The sequence below is a fragment of the Schistocerca gregaria genome, chromosome X (genome assembly GCF_023897955.1).
Source record: "Schistocerca gregaria isolate iqSchGreg1 chromosome X, iqSchGreg1.2, whole genome shotgun sequence".
Taxonomy (NCBI): Eukaryota; Metazoa; Arthropoda; class Insecta; order Orthoptera; family Acrididae; genus Schistocerca; species Schistocerca gregaria.
Genome location: NC_064931.1, coordinates 131,210,380 through 131,238,080, shown reverse-complemented (window position 1 = coordinate 131,238,080; position 27,701 = coordinate 131,210,380). Strand labels below are relative to the sequence as shown.

Here is a 27,701-nt window from a genome sequence, read left to right as displayed (position 1 = left end):
TTGCGCTGAGTTGCTAGATTACTTAGTATTCCTAGGATTGCAGTTCTCGTTTACATTTTGTGTTTCTGTCAAATATTTATATTTTTGCAGTAGCATGGAAATATATTCCTTAAAAAGACCGTTATCAATTCAATATGGGTTTTATATTTCGTCATTATAAATGGTATTACGTTCTTCGTTGGTGTGCAATAAGACGTACCTGTAGGACTGTTTGGGGACTGTAATTTGCAGTTAATAACACGAAGCAGTTGGAATATTGCAGAATATTCCGAGTAGGGGCTGAACAATCAGGTAACGAGAATGCAAATACAGTGAAAAGAGAAATACTTTAGTTCGTTCCCAGAGGGCAAATATTAGAAATCCGAGGCCGAGGAGGGAGCCTCCAGTCACTGTAAAACGTAAGGTGTTGGCATGAAGTCGATATACAAACGCCTATGAGTGTAACGGAAGACGGTGTACCTCGCAGCAGTAATCTGCGAAACCTGATGAACTATAGCCACAAGAGGAGGAGAAGGAGGAGGACGAATTTAGGGGAAGGATGAGGAGGACGAGGAAGAAGAAGAAGAAATAGAGGTGAACGACGGAAGAATAGCAACAACAAGTAGAATGTCCTTAAGATTTATTAAGACTGCAGTATTGTATTGTAGGATACTAAACTAAACTCCTCCCGAACAGGCCAAGAAGGCCCAACGGTATCGACCGGCCGCCGTGTCATCCTCAGCCCATAGGCGTCACCAAATGCGGATATGAGGAGCATGTGGCCAGCACACCGCTCTCCCGGCCGTGTGTCAGTTTCCGAGACCGGAGCCGCTACTTCTCAACCAAGTAGGTCCTCGGTTTGCCTCACAAGGGCTGATTGCACCCCACTTGCCAGCAGCGCTCGGCAGACTGGATGGTCACTCATCCAAGTGCTAGCCCAGCCCGACAGCGCTTAACTTCTGTGATCTGACGGGAACCGGTGTTACCACTGCGGAAGGCCGTTGGCTATATTGCAGGATGCTAAAGAAAAGTAATTCTAGAAATAAAGTAAACCTCGCAGTGAGAAGGACATGTGTACTGAGAAAATGTTTGTCATCGACATTTTTAGATATATCTCTTAAAACTGTCAATGACATGAGCGAGGGAGGTAGCTGAAGGAAGGTATGGCACACACTTGGCAACACGTAGCTCTTGATGCTATACTGGGAGGAAGTTTATACAACGGCCGCTTCTTGGTAAGGTAGTCACAGCGAAGTCGTTAAGTTCAGACTGGGCGTGGCTAGCACCTGGACTCGCATTCGGGAGGACGACGGTTCAATCCCACGTCCGGCCATCCTGATTTAGGATTTCCGTGATTTCCCTAAATCGCTCCAGGCAAATTCTGGGATGGTTCAAATGGCTCTGAGCACTATGGGACTTAACATCGATGGTCATCAGTCCCCTAGAACTTGGAACTACTTAAACCCAACTAACCTAAGGATATCACACAACACCCAGCCATCACGAGGCAGAGAAAATCCCTGACCCCGCCGGGAATCGAACCCGGGAGCCCGGACGTGGGAAGCGAGAACGCTACCGCACGACCACGAGATGCGGGCTGGGATGATTCCTTTGATAGGGCACTGCAAGTTCCTTCCCCGTCCTTCCCTAATCCGATGAGACCGATGACCTCGCTGTCTGGTCTCCTTCACCAAACAACACAACCCAACTCAGACTGGGCAGAGAAGAGAGAGATACACATGTGATCAGAAGTATTCGGACACCTGGATAAAAATGACTTACACGTTCGTTGCGTCCTCCATCGGTAATGCTGGAATTCAATATGGTGTTGGTCCACCCTTGGCCTTGATGACAGCTTCCACTCTCGCAGGCATATGTTCAATCAGGTGATGGAAGGTTTCTTGGTGGAATGGCAGCCCATTCTTCACTGAGTGCTGTACTGAGGAGAGGCATCGATGGCGGTCGATGAGGCCTGGCACGAAGTCGGCGTTCCAAAACATTACAGGGATGTTATTGTCGTGTAATCACTCCGCCACAGGCCGTGAACAGGTGCTCGATCGTGTTGAAGATGCAATAGCGATCTCCGAATTTCCCTTCAACAGTGGGAAGCAAGAAGGCGCTTAAAACATTAGTGTAGGCCTGTGCTGTGATAGTGCCACGCAAAAAAACAAGGGTGCAAGCCATCTCCATGAGAAACATGACCACACCATAACACCACCGCCTCCGAATTTTACTGTTGACACTACACACGTTGGCAGATGACGTTCACCGGGCATTCGCCATACCCACACCCTGCCATCGGATCACCACATTGTGTACCGTGATTCGTCACTCCACACAACGTTTTTTCCACTGTTCAACTGTCCAATATTTACGCTCTTTACACCAAGCGAGGCGTTGTTTGACGTTTATGGCAAGGAACCAGATGGCAGTTATAAGAGTCGAGAGGCACGAAAGGGTTAGCAGTGGTTGGGAAGGGAGTGAGACAGGGTTGTAGTCTCTCCCCGATGTTATTCAATCTGTATATTGACCAAGCAGCAAAGGAAACAAAAGAAAAATTCGGAGTAGGTATTAAAATCCATGGAGAAGAAATAAAAACTTTGAGGTTCGCCGATGACATTGTCATTCTGTCAGAGACGGCAAAGGACTTGGAAGAGCAGTTGAACGGAATGGACAGTGTCTTTAAAGGAGGATATAAAATGAACATCAACAAAAGGAAAACAAGAATAATGGAATGTAGACGAATTAAGTCGGGTAATGCTGAGGGAATTAGATTAGGAAATGAGACACTTAAAGTAGTAAAGGAGTTTTGCTATTTGGGGAACAAAATAACTGATGATGGTCAAAGTAGAGAGGATATAAAATGTAGACTGGCAATGGCAAGGAAAGCGTTTCTGAAGAAGAGGAAGAGAAATTTTTTAACATCGAGTATAGATTTAAGTGTCAGGAAGTCGTTTCTGAAAGTGTTTGTATGGAGTGTAGCCATGTATCGAAGTGACAAGAATAGAATAGAAACTTTCGAAATGTGGTGCTACAGAAGAATGCTGAACATTAGATGGGTAGATCACATAATTAATGAGGAGGTATTGAATAGAATTGGGGAGGAGTTTCTGGCACAACTTGACAAGAAGAAGGGACCGGTTGGTAGGACATGTTCTGAGGCATCAGGGGATGACAAATTTAGCATTGGAGGGCAGCGTGGAGGGTAAAAATCGAAGAGGGAGACCAAGAGATGAATACACTAAGCAGATTCAGGAGGATGTAGGTTGCAGTAAGTACTGGGAGATGAAGAAGCTTGCACAGGATAGAGTAGCATGGAGAGCTGCTCAAGCCAGTCTCAGGACTGAAGACCATAACAACAACAACAACATGTGGCTTATGAGCAGCCGCTCGACCATGAAATCCCAGTTTTCTCACCTCCCGCCGAACTGTCATAGTACTTGCAGTGGATCCTGATGCAGTTTGGAATTCCAGTGTGATGGTCTGGATAGATGTCTGCCTATTATCCATTACGGCCCTCTTCAACTGTCGGAGGTCTCTATCGGTCAACAGACGAGGTCGGCCTATACGCTTTTGTTCCGTACGTGTCCCTCCACGTTATTTTCTAATGGTTATTTTCTAACATAAATAATATTCGCTTAGCACTTGTCTTCAAATTTTGCTGGATAACACCCGTTACCTTAAAAAAAATAGAGTTTTAGTCTTATTTTGTCCACAACAATGCACTGACCACCAGTTTATTCTCATTGACTAAATCTAAACTCAGCACTGAGGAGGATAAAGGCGCCTCGCTTAATGAAACGACAATTACGATACTTACGGCGTTCGATTCATATAGCATGCATAGCAGGTACCTAAAGATGAGAAATATTATCTTAAAATTGACTGCACACTGATGAGATTAACATGAAAATGAAATTAAAAAAAAATTCAGCTGCGAGGAAACTGACTTTCATTGGAATGAAAGGTTAAGACCTCTGCAACTTGCTGAGCGTATGGATGTAGTAAGGTTGTCTGGCCGTCATCGTGTGACGCAAGACGAAGAAGATGTGGCAGATATGAGCGGCGGCTCTCTCCAGTGTCTGGTAGCCGTGCAGAAAGCAGAAAGCGGCACACCAGTCCACACCAGCGCCAGGAACGAGCCACCACCAGTCCCACACTTCGCTGCCTGCTCGCTGGCCTCTCAAGTTTCTATTACCATATAACCACGAAATTTTTCTTGTACATGTTCTTTGTAGCTCTGCGAGTGAACAGGGTCCAGATTGTATACCGATTAGGTTCCTTTCAGATTACGCTGATACAATAGCTCCCTACTTAGCAATCACATACAACCACTCGCTCACCGATAAATCTGTACCTACAGATTGGAAAATTGCGCAGGTCGCACCAGTGTTTAAGAAGGGTAGTAGGAGTAATCCATTTAACTACAGACCTATATCATTGACGTCGGTTTGCAGTAGGGTTTTGGAGCATATACTGTATTCAAACATTATGAATCACCTCGAAGGGAACGATCTATTGATACGTAATCAGCATGGTTTCAGAAAACATCGTTCTTGTGCAACGCAGCTGGCTCTTTATTCGCACGAAGTAATGGCCGCTATCGACAGGGGATCTCAAGTTGATTCCATGTTTCTGGATTTCCGGAAGGCTTTTGACACCGTTCCTCACAAGCGACTTCTAATCAAGCTGCGGGCGTATGGGGTATCGCCTCAGTTGTGCGACTGGATTCGTGATTTCCTGTCAGGAAGGTCTCAGTTCGTAGTAATATACGGCAAATCGTCGAGTAAAACTGAATGATATCAGGTGTTCCCCAGGGAAGCGTCCTGGGACCTCTGCTGTTCCCGATATATATAAATAACCTGGGTGACAATCTGAGCAGTTCTCTTCGGTTTTTCGCAGATGATGCTGTAATTTACCGTCTAGTAAGGTCATCCGAAGACCAGTATCAGTTGCAAAGCGATTTAGAAAAGATTGCTGTATGGTGTGGCAGATGGCAGTTGACGCTAAATAACGAGAAGTGTGAGGTGATCCACATGAGTTCCAAAAGAAATCCGTTGGAATTCGATTACTCGATAAATAGTACAATTATCCAGGTTGTCAATTCATCTAAGTACTTGGGTGTTAAAATTACGAACAACTTCAGTTGAAAAGACCACATAGATAATATTGTGGGGAAGGCGAGCCAAAGGTTGCGTTTCATTGGCAGGACACTTAGAAGATGCAGCAAGTCCACTAAAGAGACAGCTTACACTTCACTCGTTCGTCCTCTGAATATTGCTGCGCGGTGTGAGATCCTTACCAGGTGGGATTGACGGAGGACATCGAAAGGGTGCAAAAAAGGGCAGCTCGTTTTGTATTATCACGTAATAGGGGAGAGAGTGTGGCAGATATAATACACGAGTTGGGATGGAAGTCATTAAAGCAAAGACCTTTTTCGTCGCGGCGAGATCTATTTACGAAATTTCAGTCCCCAACTTTCTCTATCGAATGCGAAAATATTTTGTTGAGCCCACCCTACATAGGTAGGAATGATCATCAAAATAAAATAAGAGAAATCAGAGCTCGAACAGAAAAGTTTAGGTGTTCGTTTTTCCCGCGCGCTGTTCGGTAGTGGAATGGTTGAGAGATAGTATGATTGTGGTTCGATGAACCCTCTTCCAAGCACTTAAATGTGAATTGCAGCGTAATCATGTAGATGTAGATGTAGATGAAAAAATATCGAGCTTACGACAATATCCTCCCATTTTCCACTGTGTCCATGCGAGAATGGCTCCGTTGAAAAAGACACACCCAATTTCTCTCCCTATCTCTACCCAATACGAGCTTGTGTCTGTCTTCGTTGAATTCGTTTTCGATGGAACGGACCAATCGACGGACCAATCGACGTCGGAGCCAATGTCTTACTGCATCAATAACCTCCGCATCGTCCACGTACTGCTTCCCGCGGAGTGCAAACTTCAATGGCCAAACAAATGGAAGTCGGAAGGTGCCAGTTCAGGGCGCTAGGATGGATGAGGAAGAACGGTCCAAGAAAGTTTTGTGATCTCCTCTCCGGTACGTAGTCTAGTGTGAGGCCTTGCGTTACTATCGAAAAGATGTTCGTTTGCACTTTTATGGCAACGAGCACGCTGAAGTTGTGTTTTCAATTTACTGAGGGTAGCAAAAAATGGGTCAAATGGCTCTGAACACTATGGGACTTAACAGCTGAGGTCATCAGTCCCCTAGAACTAAGAACTACTTAAACCTAACTAACCTAAGGACATGACATACATCCACGCCCGAGGCAGGATTCGAACCTGCGACCGTAGTGATCGCGCGGTTCCAGACTGAAGCGCCTAGAACAGCTCAGCCACTCCGGCCGGCTGAGGGTAGCACAGTACGCTTCAAACTTAATCGTTGCACCATGAGGGAGGACATTAGAGGCCCACAAGGCCATTGTAATCTACATCTACATCTACATCCATACTCCGCAAGCCACCTGACGGTGTGTGGTGGAGGGTACCTTGAGTACCTCTATCGGTTTTCCCTTCTATTCCAGTCTCGTATTGTTCGTGGAAAGAAGGATTGTCGGTATGCTTCTGTGTGGGCTCGAATCTCTCTGATTTTATCCTCATGGTATCTTCGCGAGATATACGTAGGAGGGAGCAATATACTGCTTGACTCTTCGGTGAAGGTATGTTCTCGAAACTTTAACAAAAGCCCGTACCGAGCTACTGACCGTATTGTTTTCGGATTGCATTTCCTTAGGATTCTTCCAATGAATCTCAGTCTGGCATCTGCTTTACCGACGATCAACTTTATATGATCATTCCATTTTAAATCACTACTAATGCTTACTCCCAGATAATTTATGGAATTAACTGCTTCCAATTGCTGACCTGCTATTTTGTAGCTAAATGATAAGGGATCTTTCTTTCTATGTATTCGCAGCTTTACAGTTGTCTACATTGAGATTCAATTGCCATTCCCTGCACCATGCGTCAATTCGCTGCAGATCATCCTGCATTTCAGTACAAATTTCCATTGTTACAACCTCTCGATACACCACAGCATCATCTGCAAAAAGCCTCAGTGAACATCCGGTGTCATCCACCAGGTCATTTATGTATATTGTGAATAGCAACGGTCCTACGACACTCCCCTGCGGCACACCTGAAATCTCTCTTACTTCGAAAGACTTTTCTCCATTGAGAATGACATGCTGCGTTCTGCGTTACTGACTTTGAATCTTTTCTTCGGCGGGGAGGTACTGTATCGCCACTCAATGGATTAACGTTTTGTTTCCGTTTCGACGTGATGACGTGATGTACCTATGCTTCATCGCCTGTGACGATGTGCTACAGTACAAAAATTGTCACGATCACTTTCGTAACGCGCAAGCAATTCCGTACAGATGGTCCGTTCGTTGCTCTTTATGGTCTTCTGTTAGGCGTCTAGAAAAGCCAGCGAGTACACACTCTTGAGTACTCCAAATGGCGGACAGGTGTGTCAGCACCACCAACAGAGATGTCCTGTTAAGCAGCAAGGTGTTTGATTGTTACCCACCGATCATCTCAAATGAGAGTGTCCGCACGTTGCAACGTTGCAGTAGTCACAGTTATGTGCAGCTGGCCGGACACGGGATATCTTATAGGTTGGCCGACCTTGTTCCAATGAGGCACCTCGCATAACAATTGACCATGCTATTGTTCCTTGCCAGGTCTCCATAGACATTCTGCAACTGCCAATGAATATATACGATGCTCTGATTTCCCGCCAAAAAACTTAATGACAGCTGTCTGTTTGGAAAGCATCGCCGTTAGAGACGCCATTTTGAAGGTTACGTATAGCGCCGCCGCCTGTAGGAACTTCATGAAACTATAGGAGCTGATGAGGGAATATTCCATGATGTCTCACAAAAAATCAGCATTTTTTCAACCTAAATTGGCCAAGGAAACTAATGTGTTGCATTATTTATTGAATGCCCCTCTTAAAACTCTAATGCAGCGTTTTCGTCCTTTCGGTGTCGTGCTTGGTCGTCTAGCGATAAAGAACGTACCTGTACACCGAGAGGTTGTGGGATCGAATCCCAGGCGGACCACGGAAACTTTCAGTTTTATTTTAATTCAGCCACCACCTCTCAACGATATGAGGAGTCGCCAGGAACGACACGTGTTTTGGATGCTACATTAAACTGTAGATCCCCTTTCCCCGATTGGATAACTGGGGTTAATTATGGACAGGAAAGTCGTCGAATTGAAAGACTTGTACCCGACCATTGAGGCAGAAACAAAAAAAAAAAACCCTCTTTCGGTAAGGTATCACTGTTCTCAGCAGTGGTCTGTGGACTACTCTCACATTAGTTGGATTATCACGCAGTAGAGAAAATCGTATTTGCGAAACACTATAAAATGAGGCAGACTGTACTGTTTATTATATTACGTTTTTAAGACATTCTTGAGTTACATTCGTTAATGGAACGTGGGTGGAACGGCTGCTTATAAACGATTGTGTGATGATAATTGTTTTGATATGTGGGTCTTGTGGCTTCGATTAAACCGGATGATGTCAGTGTTTCTATACTTCAGCTGGAGGGTTATGCCTGGCTCCAGATGAGCAAATGAAATGAGGTGAAAAGCACGAAAACGGAATGAGGAGTAGGATGGGGAGTTGATTTGGGAAGTTGAAGGAGGTAATTTGTCAGATGAAGTCATACGATAGCATCTAGCTGTCCTAATATGGATTTGGTGTTGTAAGATTAAATATAATGCACATGGGAACGCAGGAGTGGTATTAGGCGAAGATACCTAGACGAGAAAGAAAGAAGTAGAAGTGGTTCTGGGACTATGTCGCCGTGGCATGCAGGGGCTGCCAGCCAATTTGATGAAGGCTATTGAATCGATAGAAGAGATGGATACTTCGGAAGGCAGTTGTGAGAAAAAGGGTCACATATCTGTGATGGGGTTGAGACGTAAGGAGTTCTTAGCATGGACTGGTGTGTCTGTGGAACAGTCTTTTCCGGTTTTTTGTATTGCGGATTTGGTTCGCAGGTACAGGGTTTGATTCTGAAGGGGACCACATTTGTCACTGTCTCCCCCTCCACCCTCAAAATAATTGCCATCACCTCCACTAGTTGCCCTCATGTCCAATTTTAACGTGTCAGATATGCTTACGATTTTAGTAATATCAATAAAATACCTACACGCTTCAAAGAAGTTTCGCATCACCCAATTGCCAGAACTCCTGAAGATAAACGTTGACAGTGGGTATTGTATCACAGACACAGTCCCTTTGACTGTTCAGAGATGTCACTAAACCCGCCAAAAGCTGTAAACAACCATGCATGAGCAGCGTCTATTAGACAGAGGGGGTCTGACAGCTGATCAGTTCCAGTCATTCCACCAGGAAGGAGGTATACAGCTCGTGTTGTCTGTAGTTCAACCATACCTAGACGGTCAGTTCCGCGGTTCGATCGCATTCGCATTGTTACTTTGTGCCAGGAAAGGTTCTCAACAAGGGAAGTGTCCAGGTCTCTCGGAGAGAACCAAAGCGACGTTGTTCGGACATGGAAGAGATACACAGAGACAGGAACTGTCGATGACATGCCTCGCCCACGTCGCCCAAGGGCTACTACTGCAGTGGATGACCGCTACCTACGTATTACGGCTCGGAGGAACCCTGATAGCAACGCCATCATGTTGAACAATGTTTTTCATGCAGCCGTAGGACGTCGTGTTAGGACTCAAACTGTGCGTAATAGGCAGAGTGGCAGCTTTATTCCTGACTTCCATGGCGAGGTCCATCTTTGCAACCACGACACCATGCAGCGCGGTACAGATGGGCCCAACAACATGCTAAATGGACCGCTCAGCATTGGCATCACGTTCTCTTCACCGATTAGTGTCGCGTATGCCTTCAACCGCCCAATCGTCGGAGACGTGTTTGGAAGCAACCCGGTCAGGCTGGACGCTAGCAAGTGCAGCAAGGTGGAGGTTCCCTGCTGTTTCAGAGTGGCATTATGTGGGGCCGTCGTAAGCAGCTAGTGGTCATGGAAGGCGCTGTAACGACTATACGATACGTGAATGTCATCCTCCGAACGATAGCTTAACCATATCGGCAGCATATTGGAGAGGCACTCGTCTTCACGGACGACAATTCCTCCCCCCCCCCGTCCCGCCCCTCCGTCGTGCACATCTTGTAAATGACTTCCTTCAGGATTACGACATCGCTCGACTAGAGAGCCCAGCATGTTCTCCAGACATGAACACTATCGAACATGCCTGGGATAGATTGAAAACGGCTGTTTACGGACGACGCGACCAACCAACCACTCTGAGGGATCTGCGCCGAATATTGAGGAGTGGGACAATCTGGATCAACAGTGCCTTGATGAACTTGTGGATGGTATGCCACGACAAATACAGGCATGCATCAATGCAAGGGGACGTGCTACTGACTATTAGAGGTGCCGGTGTGTACAGCAATCTGGACCACCACCTCTGAAGATCCCGCTGTATGGTGGTACAACATGCAATGTGTGGTTTTCATGAGCTACAAAAAGGGCGGAAATGATATTTACGTTGATCTCTATTCCAATTTTCTGTACACGTTCCGGAAATCTCGGAACGGACATGATGCAAAACTTTTATTTGATGTGTGTATAATGTTTTATTATAATCATATTAACAATAACAGCGTTTACCACATCGTTTTAGCATAACTTCGAAGCAGTTGTGATTCAGAGAAATACACCATTTAGTAAGCACTCGTCCGAAAATTTGAGAAGTAAATGTGGCGCAAACTTCATAAAGTAGGTTACACATGTCGTCGCACGGTAAGGCCACTGCGTAGCAAGAGTGGTGCGTTTTCATGTTCTGGGTTTCCTGAAGCGACAACACTACTGCGGTACGGACAACAGGTGCAATACAGTGTGGGCAGTAGCTGGAAACATACTACAAAATTGGAGCGTGCGGGACAGTATGATTCTTGTGGGCAAACCGCCTACATTGCACACAGATTCACCGTCAAATTCTGGCGATGTGTGGACCAAATGTAAAGTCGCGTCCAGTTGTAGTGTAATGGTGACAACAACTTGACCAAGGCCGCACAGACATAGGTGGTGTTTATTCGGTAAGCAGGCCATCGACATTAATCACAGACGACAATCTCCAAACAGCTGAGGAACTGATTCGTGGCAGTCGCAGGATTTCCTTCAATGAGGACGTTCGCACAGTGGTTCTAGAATGGCTCCTTGACCGAGGAGCGGATTTGTATCGTCGAGGAGGTGAATTGTTGGTAGAACGTTCTGACCGTTGCTTACAGAGACCTGGTGACTCTACTGAAAAATAGTGTCATGTGTTCGTGTCATTTTGTAGTGCAGTGTAGCATTTCATATAAGTTACTTGGTCTGCCATAATAATGTGTCACATATTAATACTTTTTTCGGTCCCCTCGTATAACAGCAACAAAACTCGGACAACTTAAACGCCAGCACAATTCACACAATATAAAATCGTAGTTTACACTCATCACTATTAGTATGTCGCTTAGCAGTTCAATTGTGAATATAAGTCTGTAGACTATGACTGTGTGAGTGTGTAAATCATGGGAATGCTATTTATTTCGTACGTTTCCACCTACGTTTGGGAAGTCGTCCTTTCTGATATTCTTTTCGTAGTGGAGGGTCTCCCTTTCCCCATTCAACTTCCTGCGGTTTGCCATTCCTACCTGTCACTCATAATTGTCAGATTTGTTGTTGACAGCGGGTACAATGAGTCTGTGAATGGGCACCTTTCCCTAGCTGGTATATACTTTGCAGCAAGTAAGTCCCAGTCATGTGAGCAGGTCCTTGCAACTGAGAAGTTTCCTGGGTTCAGTATAGTTTGAAGTTTCTAGAACTCCTTGCTATTCTTTAGACTATTAGGTTTGATACTACTTTATTTTCTGAAAGTCACTGGTAAATTTGAAAACTGATTTATGTAAAAATACAAATGCGTTTACAAAGATTTTTTTTGGTGGAGGTGGAGTGTCATATACTCCATAACCCTCCCATTCGCCTTCGATCCGTGCCTGTTACCGCGCTGGGTAGGATAAAATGCAGGCGTTACATTGGAATGATAATTGCGGCTCTGGGCACTGTTTATGAATGTGATTGGATTTCAATGGGGGCAGCTTTGTAGTTTCTAGGATGTTTTATTTAACCTATATAAATGTTAGAAATGTTAACGGAATTTAACCGCTAATGTAAAAAGTTACCAGCTTTCATATTGGCTTTACATTTCCTTAATTGGAAATTTGTAGTTCAATTATATTGTTAACAGTCTATCTATCTATCGCTTGAGCCTTGTCCTGCAGTTACACAGGGTCAGCCATCGTTAATCGGATTTGGCATGTTAATGGTTAAGCGGTGGCTAGATGTCCTTCCTGCCACCACCCCATAGCCCCCACGACGGAATTAGTGTACCCCAACGGTCTGCGTCGAGTGTAATCCATGGAATAGTGCGAATGTGTTCAGATTTCTGCGAGCTATGTAACTGAGGCGGAACATGGGGACCAGCCCAGTATTCACCTATGAGGATGTAGAAAACTGCCTAAAAACCACATCCAGGCTGGCCGGCACGTCGGCCCTCGACGTTAATCCGCCTGGCGGATTCTATCCGGTGCCGGAGCGCCTACCTGAGTCCAGGAAGCAGCGCGTTAGCGCTCTCGACTACCCTGGCGGGTTAATTATATTGTTAACAGTAATACACTTCTTTTTGACTTCAATTAATATAGAATAAGGGTAAGTTTTTACCAACCTTCCAGATCGAAACTGACTGCAGTAGTTCGCTTCTTAGTCTGTTTAAGATTGATTAATTGTATTGGACATTGTAGGAAGGGAATTTTTAGTAACGAAATGTTTGGGATCAGAAAATTCTACGTGGTGTTTGGAAGGGTAAATGAGTGTGCCATGGGTAATTAGGTAGACAGTGAGTAATGGGGATTAAAAAATCTGGAGATACTATGTTTGACAACTGAAAGAGCGAGGGCATACATTTCTTGATGAGTCGAGCAATGTATTGCTTCCTCCCATATACATCTTGCAAAATGTTGTGGCTAGAAAATCAGAGAAATTAGATTAGAGCACATTCAGAGATTTACCAACATTAATTGTACCCATGGTCATTTGGGAAAGGCGGCGGGACGAGAGAGAGAGGAAGAGAGAGAGAGAGAGAGAGAGAGAGAGAGAGAGAGAGAGAGAGAGTGGTAGCCCTGCTCCCCATCACACCATAAGGTGGCTTGCAGAGTCTATATATATAGACATAGAAGAGAAATGAGGCTAACAACTGGGAGCATAAATTTCCTCCAGAAGAACTCACACGCCAGAGATACTGAATCTGTACGGGTACACTACTGGCCATTAAAATTGCTACACCAAGAGAAATGCAGATGATAAAGGGATATTCATTGGACAAGTATATTATACTAGAACTGAAATGTGACTACGTTTTCACCCGATTTGGGTGCACAGATCCTGAGAAATCAGTGCCCAGAGCAACCACCTCTGGCCGTAATAACGGCCTTGATATGCCTGGGCATTGAGTCAAAAAGAGCTTGGATGGCGTGTACAGGTACAGCTGCCCATGCAGCTTCAACACGATACCACAGTTCATCAAGGGTAATGACTGGCATCAAGGGTAATGGCTGGCGTATTGTGACGAGCCAGTTGCTTGGCCACCATTGAGCAAACGTTTTCAGTTGGCGAGAGATCTGGAGAATGTGCTGGCCAGGGCAGCAGTCGAACATCTTCTGTACGCAGGAAGGCCCGTACAGGACCTGCAACATGCGGTCGTGCATTATCCTGCTGAAATGTAGGCTTTCGCAGGGATCGAATGAAGGGTAGAGCCACGGGTCGTAACACATCTGAAATAACAACTTCCACTGTTCAAAGTGCCGTCAATGCGAACGAGAGGTGCCCGAGACGTGTAACCAATGACACCCCATACCATCACGCCGGGTGATAAGCCAGTATGGCGATGACGAATACACGCTTCCAATGTGCATCCACCGCGATGTCGTCAAACACGGATGCAACCATCACGATGCTGTAAACAGAACCTGGATTCATCCGAAAAAATGACGTTTTGCTTCGTCGTTGAGTACACCATCGCAGGCGCTCCTGTCTGTGATGCAGCGTCAAGGGTAACTGCAGCCACGGTCTCCGAGCTGATAGTTCATGCTGCTGCAAACGTCGTCGAACTGTTCGTGCAGATGGTTGTTGTCTTGCAAACGTCGCCATCTGTTGACTCAGGGATCGAGGCGTGGCTGCTCGATCCGTTACAGTCATGCGGATAAGATGCCTGTCATCTCGACTGCTAGTGATACGAGGCCGTTTGGATCCAGCACGGCGTTCCGTATTACCCTCCTGAACCCACCGAGTCCATATTCTGCTAACAGTCATTGCACCTCGACCAACGCGAGCGGCAATGTCGCGAGACGCGCAATCGCGATAGGCTACAATCCGACCTCTATCAAAGTTGGAAATGTGATTGTGCGCATTTCTCCTCTTTACACGAGGCATCACAACAACGCCTCACCGGGCAACACCTGTCAACTGCTGTTTGTGTATGAGAAATCGGTTGGAAACTTTCCTCATGTCAGTACGTTGTAGGTGTCGCCACCGGTGCCAAACTTGTTTGAATGCTCTGAAAAGCTAGTCATTTGCATATCACAGCGTGTTCTCCCTGTGGGTTAAATTTCGCGTCTGTAGCACGTCGTCGTCGTGGTGTAGCAATTTTAATGGCCAGTAGTGTATATTGTTGCGCAAGATTGCACTGTAGCGACTACAACGCGGAGATTACGAGTGGCGTATTGCGTGTTGCAGCTCTCGAGGCGGAGTGCGGTGGATCGCCGTGGGCGACGGCTGCGCAGGAGGCGGTCGACGAGCAGAACGACGCGGAGATCCTGCGCGCTGTGCTCACCTCCGTGGCCGCCTGGGAGCGCCGGCAGCGCCTCAGACATCGTCACAGGTAAACACGGCTGCGCCGGCGCACTCACCCCGAAGCGGATAGCCGCGGGTATGCTAGCTCAGCTATCCATTGCTGAGCGGCTACCGTGTCACCCTCTGCCTTGCGGCGTCATTTGCATGCGATATTTAGGACCGTGGGGTCAGCACATCGCTCTACCGATCTTTGTCGGCTTCCCAGATCTGAAAACCGATATTTGTCAAAAAATGGTTCAAATGGCTCTGAGTAGTATGGTACTTAACTGCTGAGGTCATCAGTCCCCTAGAACTTAGAACTACTTAAACCTAACTAACCTAAGGACATCACACACACATCCAGGCCCTATGCAGGATTCGAACTTGCGACCGTAGCGGTAGCGCGGTTCCAGACTGTAGCGCCTAGAACCGCCCAGCCACTCCGGCCGGCGATACTTCTCACTCAAGCAGTTCCGCAAGTGGCCTCACGAGGCTAAATACACCTCTCTCTAGTCACCCCACCACGAAAAAAATCAATGACAGAACCAAGAATTTTTTAAAACATTTTTTATCCTTTTTTGTTGTTTATTCATTTTTTGTTACTTTGAAGCTAAAATTTCTTCTTTTCTTAGAACAAACATAAAATCTTTGCTCTTCAAAATAAATATTCTTCTTAAGTCGGTATTGGCTGGAGTGGCCAAGCGGTTCTAGGCGCTACAGTCGCAAGTTCGAATCCTGCCTCGGGCATGGGTGTGTGTGATGTCCTTAGGTTAGTCAGGTTTAAGTAGTTCTCAGTTCTAGGGGACTTATGACCTCAGAAGTTAAGTCCCATAGTGTGTAGAGCCATTTGAAACAGTCGATATTAGCAGACCTCTCTCCAGCAAGGAAAGCAAAACAATGAAATACTTCAGTTTTGACATTAACGAAAAAAATAAGAATACCTTGTTTTTAAAACTGAAATTCTAGCCCTTAAAACGCAATATTCAACTTGGATATTAAGATGATTCTTTGGATACCAAAATATGTTCATATCTAATTAAATAAGTAAGACAGTGTTCAGCTTTCAAGTATTTCTTTTCTAATACTTCTAGTACTGTATTTGCGATCCGCCTCGGCTTCGCAGGGGTATCACTAGGTATCCACTACTACACGACTTGTCTTGGGTGGTGCTAATAAATTATTCGTCGTGAATAAGCCAGCCTACCTTTCAGTGAAAAATGTGTTCTTAATCTTTATTGTACTTTTTGAGATTAGTCTTCACATACAAATAAAAAAACGCGGTGATCAGTCAGCTGGTACGAAATACTTACAAATTATATACACAAACCTTCTCCGTAAATCAGTCTATTTCACGTTGAAAACAGTATCAAAATCCTTACGGCTGTTCTTCACATTAGTCCTCACAAACAGAAAAACGCGGATGGGGACTTTAATATATGATGTGTACAGATAGATTACTGTATTTTATCCGGTTATATTATCTGGTATATGTTTAGTACGTACTACGACGTTTGTTATACACGATTTTCAGGTGGTTTAAAGTATATTTATCGTAAGTATTCTTAGGATATTTCCAAAGACCTTCATGTTGTTTGCACCCTCTGCGATCTTCCAAATTCGTATGGTAAATAAGAAAGGAAGTCATTGATATTAGCTTCTCTGTTTTCTACACTGACTAAACCAAATCGCAACACCAAGATGAAGTTGTGCGACACAAACGAAAGATAGTACCCCTGTGTCTACATCTGAAAGATGATGTCTATTCAAATTTCGCCCCGGTCACAAGAGTGGCGAAATAGCGCAAGAGGATGCAAATCAGATTTGATTTAAATATACGCTGTAGCAATCGCGAGCATTAGTTACCTTTGAGACAGGACGTAGTGAGTTCATGTTTGTCAAGAACGCCTTTAAGGTGACAAAGACGCCATTATCAGCACCTCACTGAGTCTGAACGAGGTCATGTTACAGAGCAACGAAAAGCTTAATGTCCCTTCTGCGATGCTGAAGAAAGACTTGGTACGAACGTATCCACTGTGCGTGATCGTTCGCAGTGGTGACCACGCGAAGCCAGACGGCAACGTGGCACTACTGAGAGGGAAGACCGTGGTATGGCTCTGGTGTATGATACTGCGTCACCAGCCTGAGCAGCAGTTGGCACCACTGTGACGCTACGAACTGTTGCAAATCAGTTACTTTAGGAATAGCTCCGGGCCAGACGCCCTGTACCGTGCATTCCAAAGACCGCAAACCACCGCCATTTGCGTTTCAGTGGTGTGAAGCGAAAGCTCATGGAATAGCACGGTGGGAATCTGTTGTGTTTTCTTATGTAAGGTGTTTTGCTTCGGTGCCAGTGATTGCTGTGTGCTGGTTAGGCCAGTTGAGGTCCTACAACAAACCTGTTTGCGTTTAGACGCACTGCACCTACATCTGGTGTTGTGGTCTGGGATGCGATTTAGTATGACAACAGGAGCACTGTTGTGGTTATCCCACGCACCCTGACTGGAATTAGTTCGTCAGTCTGATGATTCGACCAGTTGTGCTCCCATTCATGATCATCATTCCAGGGGGTACTTTCCAACAGGATAACACTCCCCTACACGCCACTGTTCAACCCAAAATGCCCTCTGTATTGGTGGGATTTGCTTCGCCCTAAACTTTCTTTTCCACGGCAAACGCTAATTGCTTGCATTTTTTTCATTTCGTTCTTTATTATTCGTTGTATTCGGTCATAGCGGACGTGATATGACATCCGTTGAAGTTCGTTGTTTATCCCTTCTCAGTTTTTTTTATTACAGGGAGTAGCCAGCTCTCTGACCGATCACTCTGAGCTACCATGCCGGCGTTCGCTTGACAACAATGACTTCTTGCCGTCGGCCCCTTCGCGCACATATATCAGGTACATAATAGACGCGCAAAACTTCTCAAGTGATTTTCTCGGAATTGCCAGAGTAGTGCACCTTACTACTTGCACGTCGTTTTGTTTTAAAGGCCTAATATAGGTGCACAAAGTTTGAAGTAAATCCGCGATCCCAAAGTCGGTGCCTCCCCTTGTGAGGTTTCCCTCTATATCTAACTTCAGAAAGATAGCAACATACACTGAGGGACAAATAAGTGAAGGACCCAGAAGATACGGTCGGATGTCAATGTGATTTTCGTACAGGTACAAACAATCGGTAGGTAGCAAAGTACTAGAGCTGCATTTCTCTGTGACAAGTAGAACGGTCACCATCGTGCATTACTGTTGTCCTTGTTCAGTGTAGTTACCTGGTCTGGTAAGCAATATAAGGGCGTGAACAGAGTCAGTTCTTGAGTTATTACAGCGAAGGACGTGGAGATGCCGGTAAACGTGTGATTGGATTGTTTGGGGAAGGAGAACAAACAGCGAGGTCATCAGTCTCATCGTATTAGAGAAGGACGGGGAAGGACGTCGGTCGTGCCCTTTCAAAGGAACCATCCCGGCATTTGCCTGGAGCGATTTAGGGAAATCACGAAAAACCTAAATCAGGATGCCCGGACGTGGGATTGAACCGTCGTCCTTCCGAATGCGAGTCCAGTGTGCTAACCACTGCCCCACCTCGCTCGGTGGTAAACGTGTGAGACAGCGTTATCAGCATCTGACAGTCTGAAAGGGCCCTTATTCTTAAAGCTCTGTATAGGGAAAGTACGGCCAACTTGGCCAACTTGCCAGTGGCCGCCATTTTGGGCCGACTGCGCCGCTGGTGATCAATTGATTTCTGCAGCATATTTAGCCGTGTACATTAAAGGAGTGCACTCATATGTCTAATGCACTGCTACAACTGATCAGTGACTTCAAACGGAACATGTCGGATATTTAGCAACAAAAAATCTCAACAAATTTAAGCTAAATTAATCGAAAAGCATTTGTTGTGGCGAGCATGAAACACAGTTTTTCCCTGATATCCTTTATTAATAGCTAAAGCAAAAAATGGTCCAAATGGCTCTGAGCACTATGGGACTTAACATCTATGGTCATCAGTCCCCTAGAACTTAGAACTACTTAAAGCTAACTAACCTAAGGACATAACACAACACCCAGTCATCACGAGGCAGAGAAAATCCCTGGCCCCGCCGGGAATCGAAACCGGGAACCCGGGCGCGGGAAGCGAGAATGCTACCGCACGAGCTGCGGACAGCTAAAGCAGATTTCGCAGTTATTGTTGCGATATCGAGTTTGAACACATGTTTTCGTAATCAGGATTAAATTGGTCCTATCCAATAGTCAGCAGGACAGAAGGGAACCAATATTAGTTCGCAAGGGCAAAGAAACATCCATAGCTAATTTAAAGCTGTATATAGACTTACTTCTTGTTCCTGCTACTCGGTACCATGAAAATTCGCCCAGTGGCTCTTTTGTGATACGAAATAAAGCATTGGATTCAAATATATATGCGCGGTACCTTAGTAAATAGAACTGATAAACGTGCCTATATGATTATGCATGCTTTATATTTCTGTCAGATCTATCCCTTAAAAGTTTGTCAGAAAATGGTTCTATGACATTAGGAGAATGATTACGATATTACAAGAGAATACAATATTTTTAAAATGTGTTCGAATAAAACTAGGCCTACGATCAGAAATAGGCAGGGGCAGTTTTACCTCTACTATTTCTGTTTTGTAATTAAATTATCATTAAACCATCCTATTAGCTCTTCTGACTTTTTTTTCTCTTCGAAAGGACTGGAAACTAAGTAACAGAAATGTAAAAAGGAGACAAAGACAAAAGGCCAGAAATGAATAAAATTAACTGAATGTTTAAGTCGAGCTCCTGAAACTTTCCCCATATTCTCTTTCTTGTTGCATCTGTCCCTTGGGAAGGAATTCTGTACAGTTCTCCTCCCTTTTCACCTGGAACCGAACAGCAAAAAGCACAGCACTGAGGCGTTATTCTACTTAAAACTTTGAAGATACACAACACTTCTTATGATTCACAAGTAACGCTTGGGCCCACAATGGATGCTAATGTCACATGACGCGGTGTCAGCCAATCCTGAACTGCGGACAGCGGCAAACGCAGGGGGAAAGGATGGCCATACTTTCCTTTATACAGAGCTTTATTTGTTGTGGGTCCCCATTAGGCCGGCTGGTCAAATCGAGCAGTATACAGATTTTGGGGAATTCGGATGTGACAGTGGTCCAGTGTTGGAATGCATGGAAACATGATGGCAGGCAGAAGTGTCAAGGTTCCAATCTGACCACCATAAGGCAGGATCGCCGTATTGTGCACCAAGCACATGGCAACCACTTCGCATCTGTGCCTGCCACGTAATTGACTCCCTGAAACATTGTGTGTCAACCCTTACCATTGGTCGTAGACTAGCAGCTGCCAGACGAGAATTACCGTCCCATGCCCTGCCTGTCCTTAAGAGGACGTTCATTTATTACGTGAGTTTAATATTTTAATTTTGGACCCCCTGCCCCCATGGTGAGGTGCGGAGGGGCTCCGTTGCCCTCTTCATTAGAAATGTTTGCCGCGTAGGCTGATAAAAATAAGTAAAAACGGAAATTTCTGTATTTGATTAAAACACTTTAATAAAAAGGGTTTTATTTATATAGTATATTAAACAGTGTTTTAACACTCGATTAAAAACATTTGATTTTAAACAAACCTGAGCAATATTCGGAGGGACGGTCAGGCAGGGACGGACAGACAGAAATGCTTCACGAACGTAGTATTAACCATTTTGACAGATCCCTAAAAAACTGACCTTTTATTCACATATCACATACATTAAATGTCCTGAACCTTTATTTGCTTTTGCAGATGAAAGACAACATTGTTTGTTACCTTTCTTTGAGCCTTACGATTATGTAGGTTTTCAGTCTTTTTTATACGATCATTAAGAGATTTTTCTGTCGGTGAACTTCAGCGTAGCTTCCTTCCACAAACGGTTAGCTTCTTGCTCGCACTTGTGTTTCGACTCGTCTGTCGACATGGTGCTTAACACGCGCATTTTAAAAATGTTGATACAAATTCGTGTCAAACACAATAACATTGACCTTATGTGAGATGCAGAATATAACGATTGACTCATTGACTGACACTCTGTGTTTTCAGCCAGTGCTGCAGGGGGAACCCCCGAAATTAAATTTCACACTGGTGCGGCACTTACTTCGAATCTGGGAAATCTAGGCATGCAGACGTGTAAAGCATTCAGTTTGCTTCAGAGAGGCCACAAAGACTGGTGGGCACTTTCTCCGTGGCGCGGCATTAACTTTATAAAACAAAATGTTATCCATTGTAGTAATGTGTGTCCTCTGAATTAAAAAGTTGACGAGAGATATTGATTGCCACCCTTCCCGCTTTAAATGAGAGACGGTGAGATTTTGCCGAACCCCTTCTCCTCTCGCGCAATTAATGGACGTCCCCTAATAACATGACACAAAGGGCTGCGTCTGGACCGGAAAGCACGGACTGCTGACGAATGGCGTCGCATTGTGTTCGGCGATAAAACGCGATACTGTACTACTCCGGATGATCGTCGTTGAAGATCATGGCGTTGACCTATGGAAACGTCTGGAAGTGACGGTGTGGGAAACCGTCGGGTATGTCTTGAGGCCACGGCTGGTAGTGACTTGAGAGAACTCTTGACGGTACGTCGCAGACCTCCTGCGCCGTCGTGTGTTACCTCCCGTGCAAAGTATCGTGCTATCTGCTACATCCGGTGCAAACGTCAGAGAAACAGGCGAGAAACGGTGACGACGCGAGGCGTAAAGACCGATTGTGGTCAGGACTCAAACCCACGCCGGAATCGAGCAATGGGGCAGATGAGCAGCGGACCCGACACAACGAGAGAAAGTCAATAGCAATTTACACGCTACATAAACGATCTGGTTGATGGTATTGACAGCGGCCTGAGACTGAGGGAAGTAGTATCACACGAAAGTTGTGAATAAACCAATGAGGATTTGCAGAAAATAAATGCGTGGTGTAATGACTGGCAGTTATCTCTCAATATTAGTGAGTGTAACCTACTGCGTATAACAAGGCGAATATCCCCATTAATGTAAGAGTACAAAATAAATGCCCAGTCTTTGGAAGCGGTAGCGTCCGTCAAGTATCTGGGTGTGACTATTCGAAATGATCTCAAATGGAATGATCAGATTACACAAGTAACGGGTAACGCGAACTCTAGACTGCGGTTTATTGGTAAAATCCTGAAGCGATGCAGTCCTTCAACAAAGGAAATTGCTTACAATACATTAGTTTGTCCAGTCTTGGAGTATTGTTCGTCTGTATGGGACCCTTATCAGTTGGGTCTGATTCAAGAGATTGAGAAGGTCCAAAGAAGAGCGGCAAGATTCGTGACTGGTACATTTAGCCATCGCGAGAACAGTACAAATCTCATAGAAAGTTTGAATTGGGACACCCTTGCAAATAGATGGCGCGCTAAACAGAAGGGGCTATTCACTAAATTCCGAAATCCTATCTTCACCGAGGATTATTACCACCAACTTTCAAATCGTGCAGTGATCACCATTCAAAGATAAGGGAAATAAGAGCTCATACTGAGGCGTTCAGACAGTCGTTTTTGCCTCGCGCGATCCGCGAGTGGTACAGTGGGGAAAGGGGGGGGGGAGTATGACTTTGTCGCGAATTGTGCCCTCCGCCACACACCGCTTGGTGGCTAAGGGAGTATATATGTAGATAACGAAGTGTGACGAACTTTCGGCACGAAGCTGTCAACAGATCGAGTACGATCTACAGACCAAATCGAGATAAGAGAGGAAAACCAATATCAAATACTCAGTAGTACACTATCAGACGAAGTACGCGACTGAATGAGCGGCACCTGATCTTCTCCTAAAAGACAACCCTGACTGTCTGTTTTGCACAGGCTAAGGTTTGTAGAATTGTTCTTGTTCCTCGGAGTGTATTTGTGTTCACCCAGCTGTTTTGTTTGTGATCTCTGCGTCGTGAGCACTGACGCGTGTGTTTTGAACCTAGCTCATTGCCGAAGCAGGTCGGGCCACCTTGTGGTCCGCCATATGTGCTGCTGGTATCTGGGCCTTGAGATTAGTCGATTGTCAGACTGTCGCGAAGTTTCATAGAACCGGCAGGTAGTCTGTTTAATGCAATCCCGTATCGTGGGGATGCGTGATCTCCCGCGCAAGACCCTGGCCAAGTAGTCTCGCGGTAACTGCAAGGCGAATCTCAGAGGTCTCCCTCGCACCCCTTGGAGACAACGAATATGGATATAGGCTGCGTTTCCCCACACTGCGGACGCGTATTCTAGCTCTGGTCGGATCAGTGCTAGATAAAGCGTAATTCCACAGAGTGGAGGAAGCGTTGATCCCGTATTTAAAACTGGTTAAAGTGCCTTCAAGCGGACATGCCCTTTTCCCGAGACCTCACGAATATGCGGTTTCCAGGTCAGATGCATATCAAGTGCTACCTACCCCTAGGTACTTAGCAGTGCGAGACCAGCGGGCGGGGTCTCCCACGATTCGCAACGGGTGAAGGTCCTGGGCTACGTCGCGTTATTAGCACAGCCTGGTTTTTAGTGGCATTGAACTTACGGCGCCTTTTCGTAGCCCAGGCTCCTAGGACATCGCATGCCTCCTGTAAACGGCGACGAACGACGTCGATCATTTGGGAAAGCGCTTTGAGTGTGGTGTCTTCTGCGTATAATACTGGGTATACCCTATCTGTGTGCGGTACATGAGCTGTATACAGGGAGTACAGCAGGGGGCCGAGAACCGACCCGTGCGGCACTCCCGCACGTATAGGCCTGTTAGCTGAGATGCCGTCTTCGGCACGAACGTGAAAAGTCCGGTCACGCAGGTAAGACGTCGGAAACCTCAGGACAAAAAGTTTGTAGAGGAGGCCCTCGTGCCACACGCAATCAGAGGCCTTGGAGATGTCAAGAGGCACCGCCCCTGAGTACTCCCGACGCTCCAGGGCTCCCATCGCGTCCTCGACAACACGCAGTAGTTGGTGTTGCGATCGAGATGTGGCGGTATTTATGACAGCCGTGAGGGACACTATTTGCAGGTGTATTCATGTGGGGACACGGAGGGGCACTCAAGGCGACTGCAGCGCTGCGGCGACATTCACATCTACCGGCCATCGAGATCCATTTATTCCAGCAGGCATTGAACTTCCACGCGTCCCGATATCAGATGATGATGATAAAGTTTTTGTTTGTGGGGCACTCGGCAGCGCGGTCATCAGCGCCCGTAAAAAGTCCAAACTTTTTCGCAGTCCAATTTCTTACACAGTCCAATCTAGCCACTGTCACGAATGATGATGATAATGATGAATTGATGAGGACAGCACAAACACTCAGTCCCCGGGCAGAGAATATCCGCATTCTGGCTGGGAATCGAACCTGGGATCTCGTGATCCAGAGGCAGCAACGCTAGCCACTAGACCACGAGCCGCGGACCCCGATATCAGACTATCGTTTTTAAACACGACATTGCTCACCTACACATAACACGTATCTCTATGAACTGGCTACATGGTGTTGAGGTACTCTTGTGGTCAGCAAGATACCAGCTCGAACGTCAGCTGCGTCCCAGGCGCCAGCATCCAGGATGTCGAGGCCCAGTTACAACAGCTGTGGGCCCACTTCCTCAGGAGTTGATACAACAACCTGGTCAGATAGGGTACAACGTCATACTGATAAGTGGGGTCATACTACAAAGTTCTTAGCAAATTTGGTTCAAATGGCTCTGAGCACTAAGGGACTTAACATCTGTGGTCATCAGTCCCCTAGAACTTAGAACTACTTAAACCTAACTAACCTAAGGACATCACACACATCCATGCCCGAGGCAGGATTCGAACCTGCGACCGTAGCGGTCGTGCGGTTCGAGACTGAAGCGCCTTGAACCGCTCGGCCACACGGGCCGGCTCTTAGCAAATTTGACTCGAATTTGTGATCACTCAGATGACATCACATACCCTCTCGACCCGTGAAGTTTCATTTCGTTTCCTTCTTCCCCTGTGGATGCTTTACTTTTTTCGTAGGGCAGCAATACAGAGCAATTAAAAAAAAAGGAACAGATTACAAACATTTATTGTATCCAAACTACTAAAGACAGAAACATAGTTCCAACGTTCCTAGAAAGAGAAAAGTTCACATTTGTATGCATTCAATGTGAGCACATGTGTCATACGACAAATATCAAAACGGTGGGTCATTCCTTGCCACACACGAAACAGCTGGTCTCTCGTTATCGAATTCACACCTTCAACAATGCGACGTCGCAGACTTTCTTGAGCGTCTTTTTCGTATCCCCACAGATAAATTTTCTAACGACGGCCGACGTTACCTGAATGATACCATTCCAGGACGTTGGATTGGAAGAGGAGGAGCAGAGGATGAACGTTGTCGCCGGTAGCGTCCCAGGTCTCCAGACCTCAAAAAAAAAATGATTCAAATGACTCTGAGCACTATTGGACTTGACACCTGAGGTCATCTGTCGCCTACTTAAACCTATCTAACCTAAGGACATTAGACGCATCCATGCCCGAGGCAGGATTCGAACCTGCGACCGTACCGGTCGCGCGGTTCCAGACTGAAGCGCCTAGAACCGCTCGGCCACACCGGCCGGCCCAGACCTCACACTTTGTTTTATCTGTGGGGTTACGTAACAGACAGCCTTTTTATCCACCCTGTGCCAAACACTCTCGAAAGTTGGCGTCATCGCATTGTTGAAGCTCGATAACGAGAGACCAGATGCTTCGTGTGTGGCGGGAAATCAGCCACCATTCTGATATTTGTCGTGCAACACTGTGCTCACATTGAAAGCATAAAAATTCTAACTGTTATCTTTCCAGGAACTTTGGCATTGTGTTTCTATCTTTTGTAGTTTGGAAGCAATAAAGGTTTGAAATCTGTTTCTTCCTTTTGAATAGCCCCGTAGATTGACATTAGATCATTTAATCACTCTAAGACAAATAACTGAAAGGCGTGGGAATTTAGTATAGATGTGCCACATGTTACTTCTAGATTCCAAAAAGGCCATTGATAGCATACGTCGGCAGACATTCCTAATTATAATCGGGGAATTTGAAATACATTAAAAAAGTTAATCTGAGTATTTAAAATGTATATAGAGGATACTTTTTGTAGTACGTCGTGTAAGAGAAACTTAAAATTTCAAGGTTTACAGCGGGCTGAGACAAGGGGACGCCATTTCACCTACTTTATTCATTGCACGACCCCTGCCGCCGGAGGTTCGAGTCCTCCCTCGGGCATGGGTGCGTATGTCGTTCTTAGCATAAGTTAGTTTAATTAGTGTGTAAGTCTAGGGACCGATGACCTCAGCAGTTTGGTCCCTTAGGAATCCACACACATTTGAACATTTTTACTTTAATCAACCTTCTTTTAGAGAAGATCGATAGAGAATTTGATGCAAATAATCCACAAGGAATCCAACTAAATGAGGTGAACATTAGTAGACGTGAATATGCAAATGATGTAGTATAGTAATTCCAAAACATAATTAAAAAGAATGATGCAAAATTATTACAAAATCGCTCAGAGAAGAGGATTGTGTGTTAAAGAAGAAAAGACAGATTACGTGGCCATAAGTACGAAAATCAGAAATGATGTAGCTTTGACTGTTTGAAAACTATTGACCGCTTCATGTACTGAGACACTATTTTCAGTAGTAACAATAGATTGGACATAGAAATAGATGCCCATCTAGAAACAACGAACAAAACACACTTTAGTTTCACCAATATTCTAATGAAAATATCGCTTAGTACTAGCTTCAAAATGTGCTTCTATCAGTAACATTGTAAGGATGTGAAGCATTAATATTTGAATATAAGTGTGAAGAAAACTATTAAAATTCGAAAGAAAAATACTAAGGAAATTTTTTGGACATGTACATGATGAAAATAACGTGGAATGGAGAGTAAGAAATAAGGAAAAATGTTCGAAAACCATAACATCGTCGAAGTACTAAAGAAGAGAAGGTTGAACTGGGCAGGCCGTGTAGCAATAATGGTGGAGAACAGAATAGCTAGAATAACATTCTGCAGAACAGTAGATGGAACGATAGGCAGAGGAAGACCCAGAATTAAGTGGGGAGATAACATCCAAGAAGACACAGCTAGGACGAACATCAGCGGAAAATTTGTCATTTGCTATTGTTAAAAAAACTGACAGCTTGGAAACTGACAGAGTAGTATCATTACAGTGAGCGTTTAAAGAAACAGTGTTGTGAAAAATGACCAGTTTAGTTCAAAGTTACCATTGTATGATTCTTTACAATTTTCGTAAAAGCTTAACTCATTCGGCGGATGATTTTTTGCGATTTTCGTAAAGACATAACCCAACTAAAATGCCTCGAATCGATTCGTTAAGCGTTTGGAATCCAATCTTATTCAGAAGAGACTGTTCCATATTGGTCTGCAGAATTTCGTCATAGTCGCACTTTCGTCAGCGATGAATTTCGTAGAGGCCGATCAAAATCGCTTGTTGCAAATAAAATTGATATTGTGCGCAGAATGATATTATGAAGTGTAACGTAAGGTAAACCGAACGTTACACGTATAGCAGACTGCAGTACGTTTGGTTTTGCATCCATGGAAAAGATGTGTTCACGGTGGATTCCGCACAATACGGTGGACAGCCTCGTATTGATTACTTCGTATTCGTACTTCTTAATAACGGGGGCACTGCTATTTCTCAATAAATTAAAAGGTGAAATATTAGCAAATGATTTAATGTTTGTGAAAGGATGAATTTTATAAAGGTTTTTATGTAAAAGAAACTAGATTTTCTTCGTTAAAAAA

General features: G+C 45.1%; 1 protein-coding gene across 1 annotated transcript in view; it reads left to right on the top strand.

Moving 5' to 3' along the window:
- LOC126298898 (uncharacterized) overlaps positions 1-27,701 on the top strand; it is a 338,375-nt gene that overhangs the window by 142,242 nt on the left and 168,432 nt on the right. Inside the window, exon 2 of the mRNA XM_049990436.1 lies at positions 14,825-14,969. Coding sequence (XP_049846393.1) covers positions 14,825-14,969 — 145 coding nt within the window. The remainder of the gene's footprint in view (positions 1-14,824; positions 14,970-27,701) is intronic.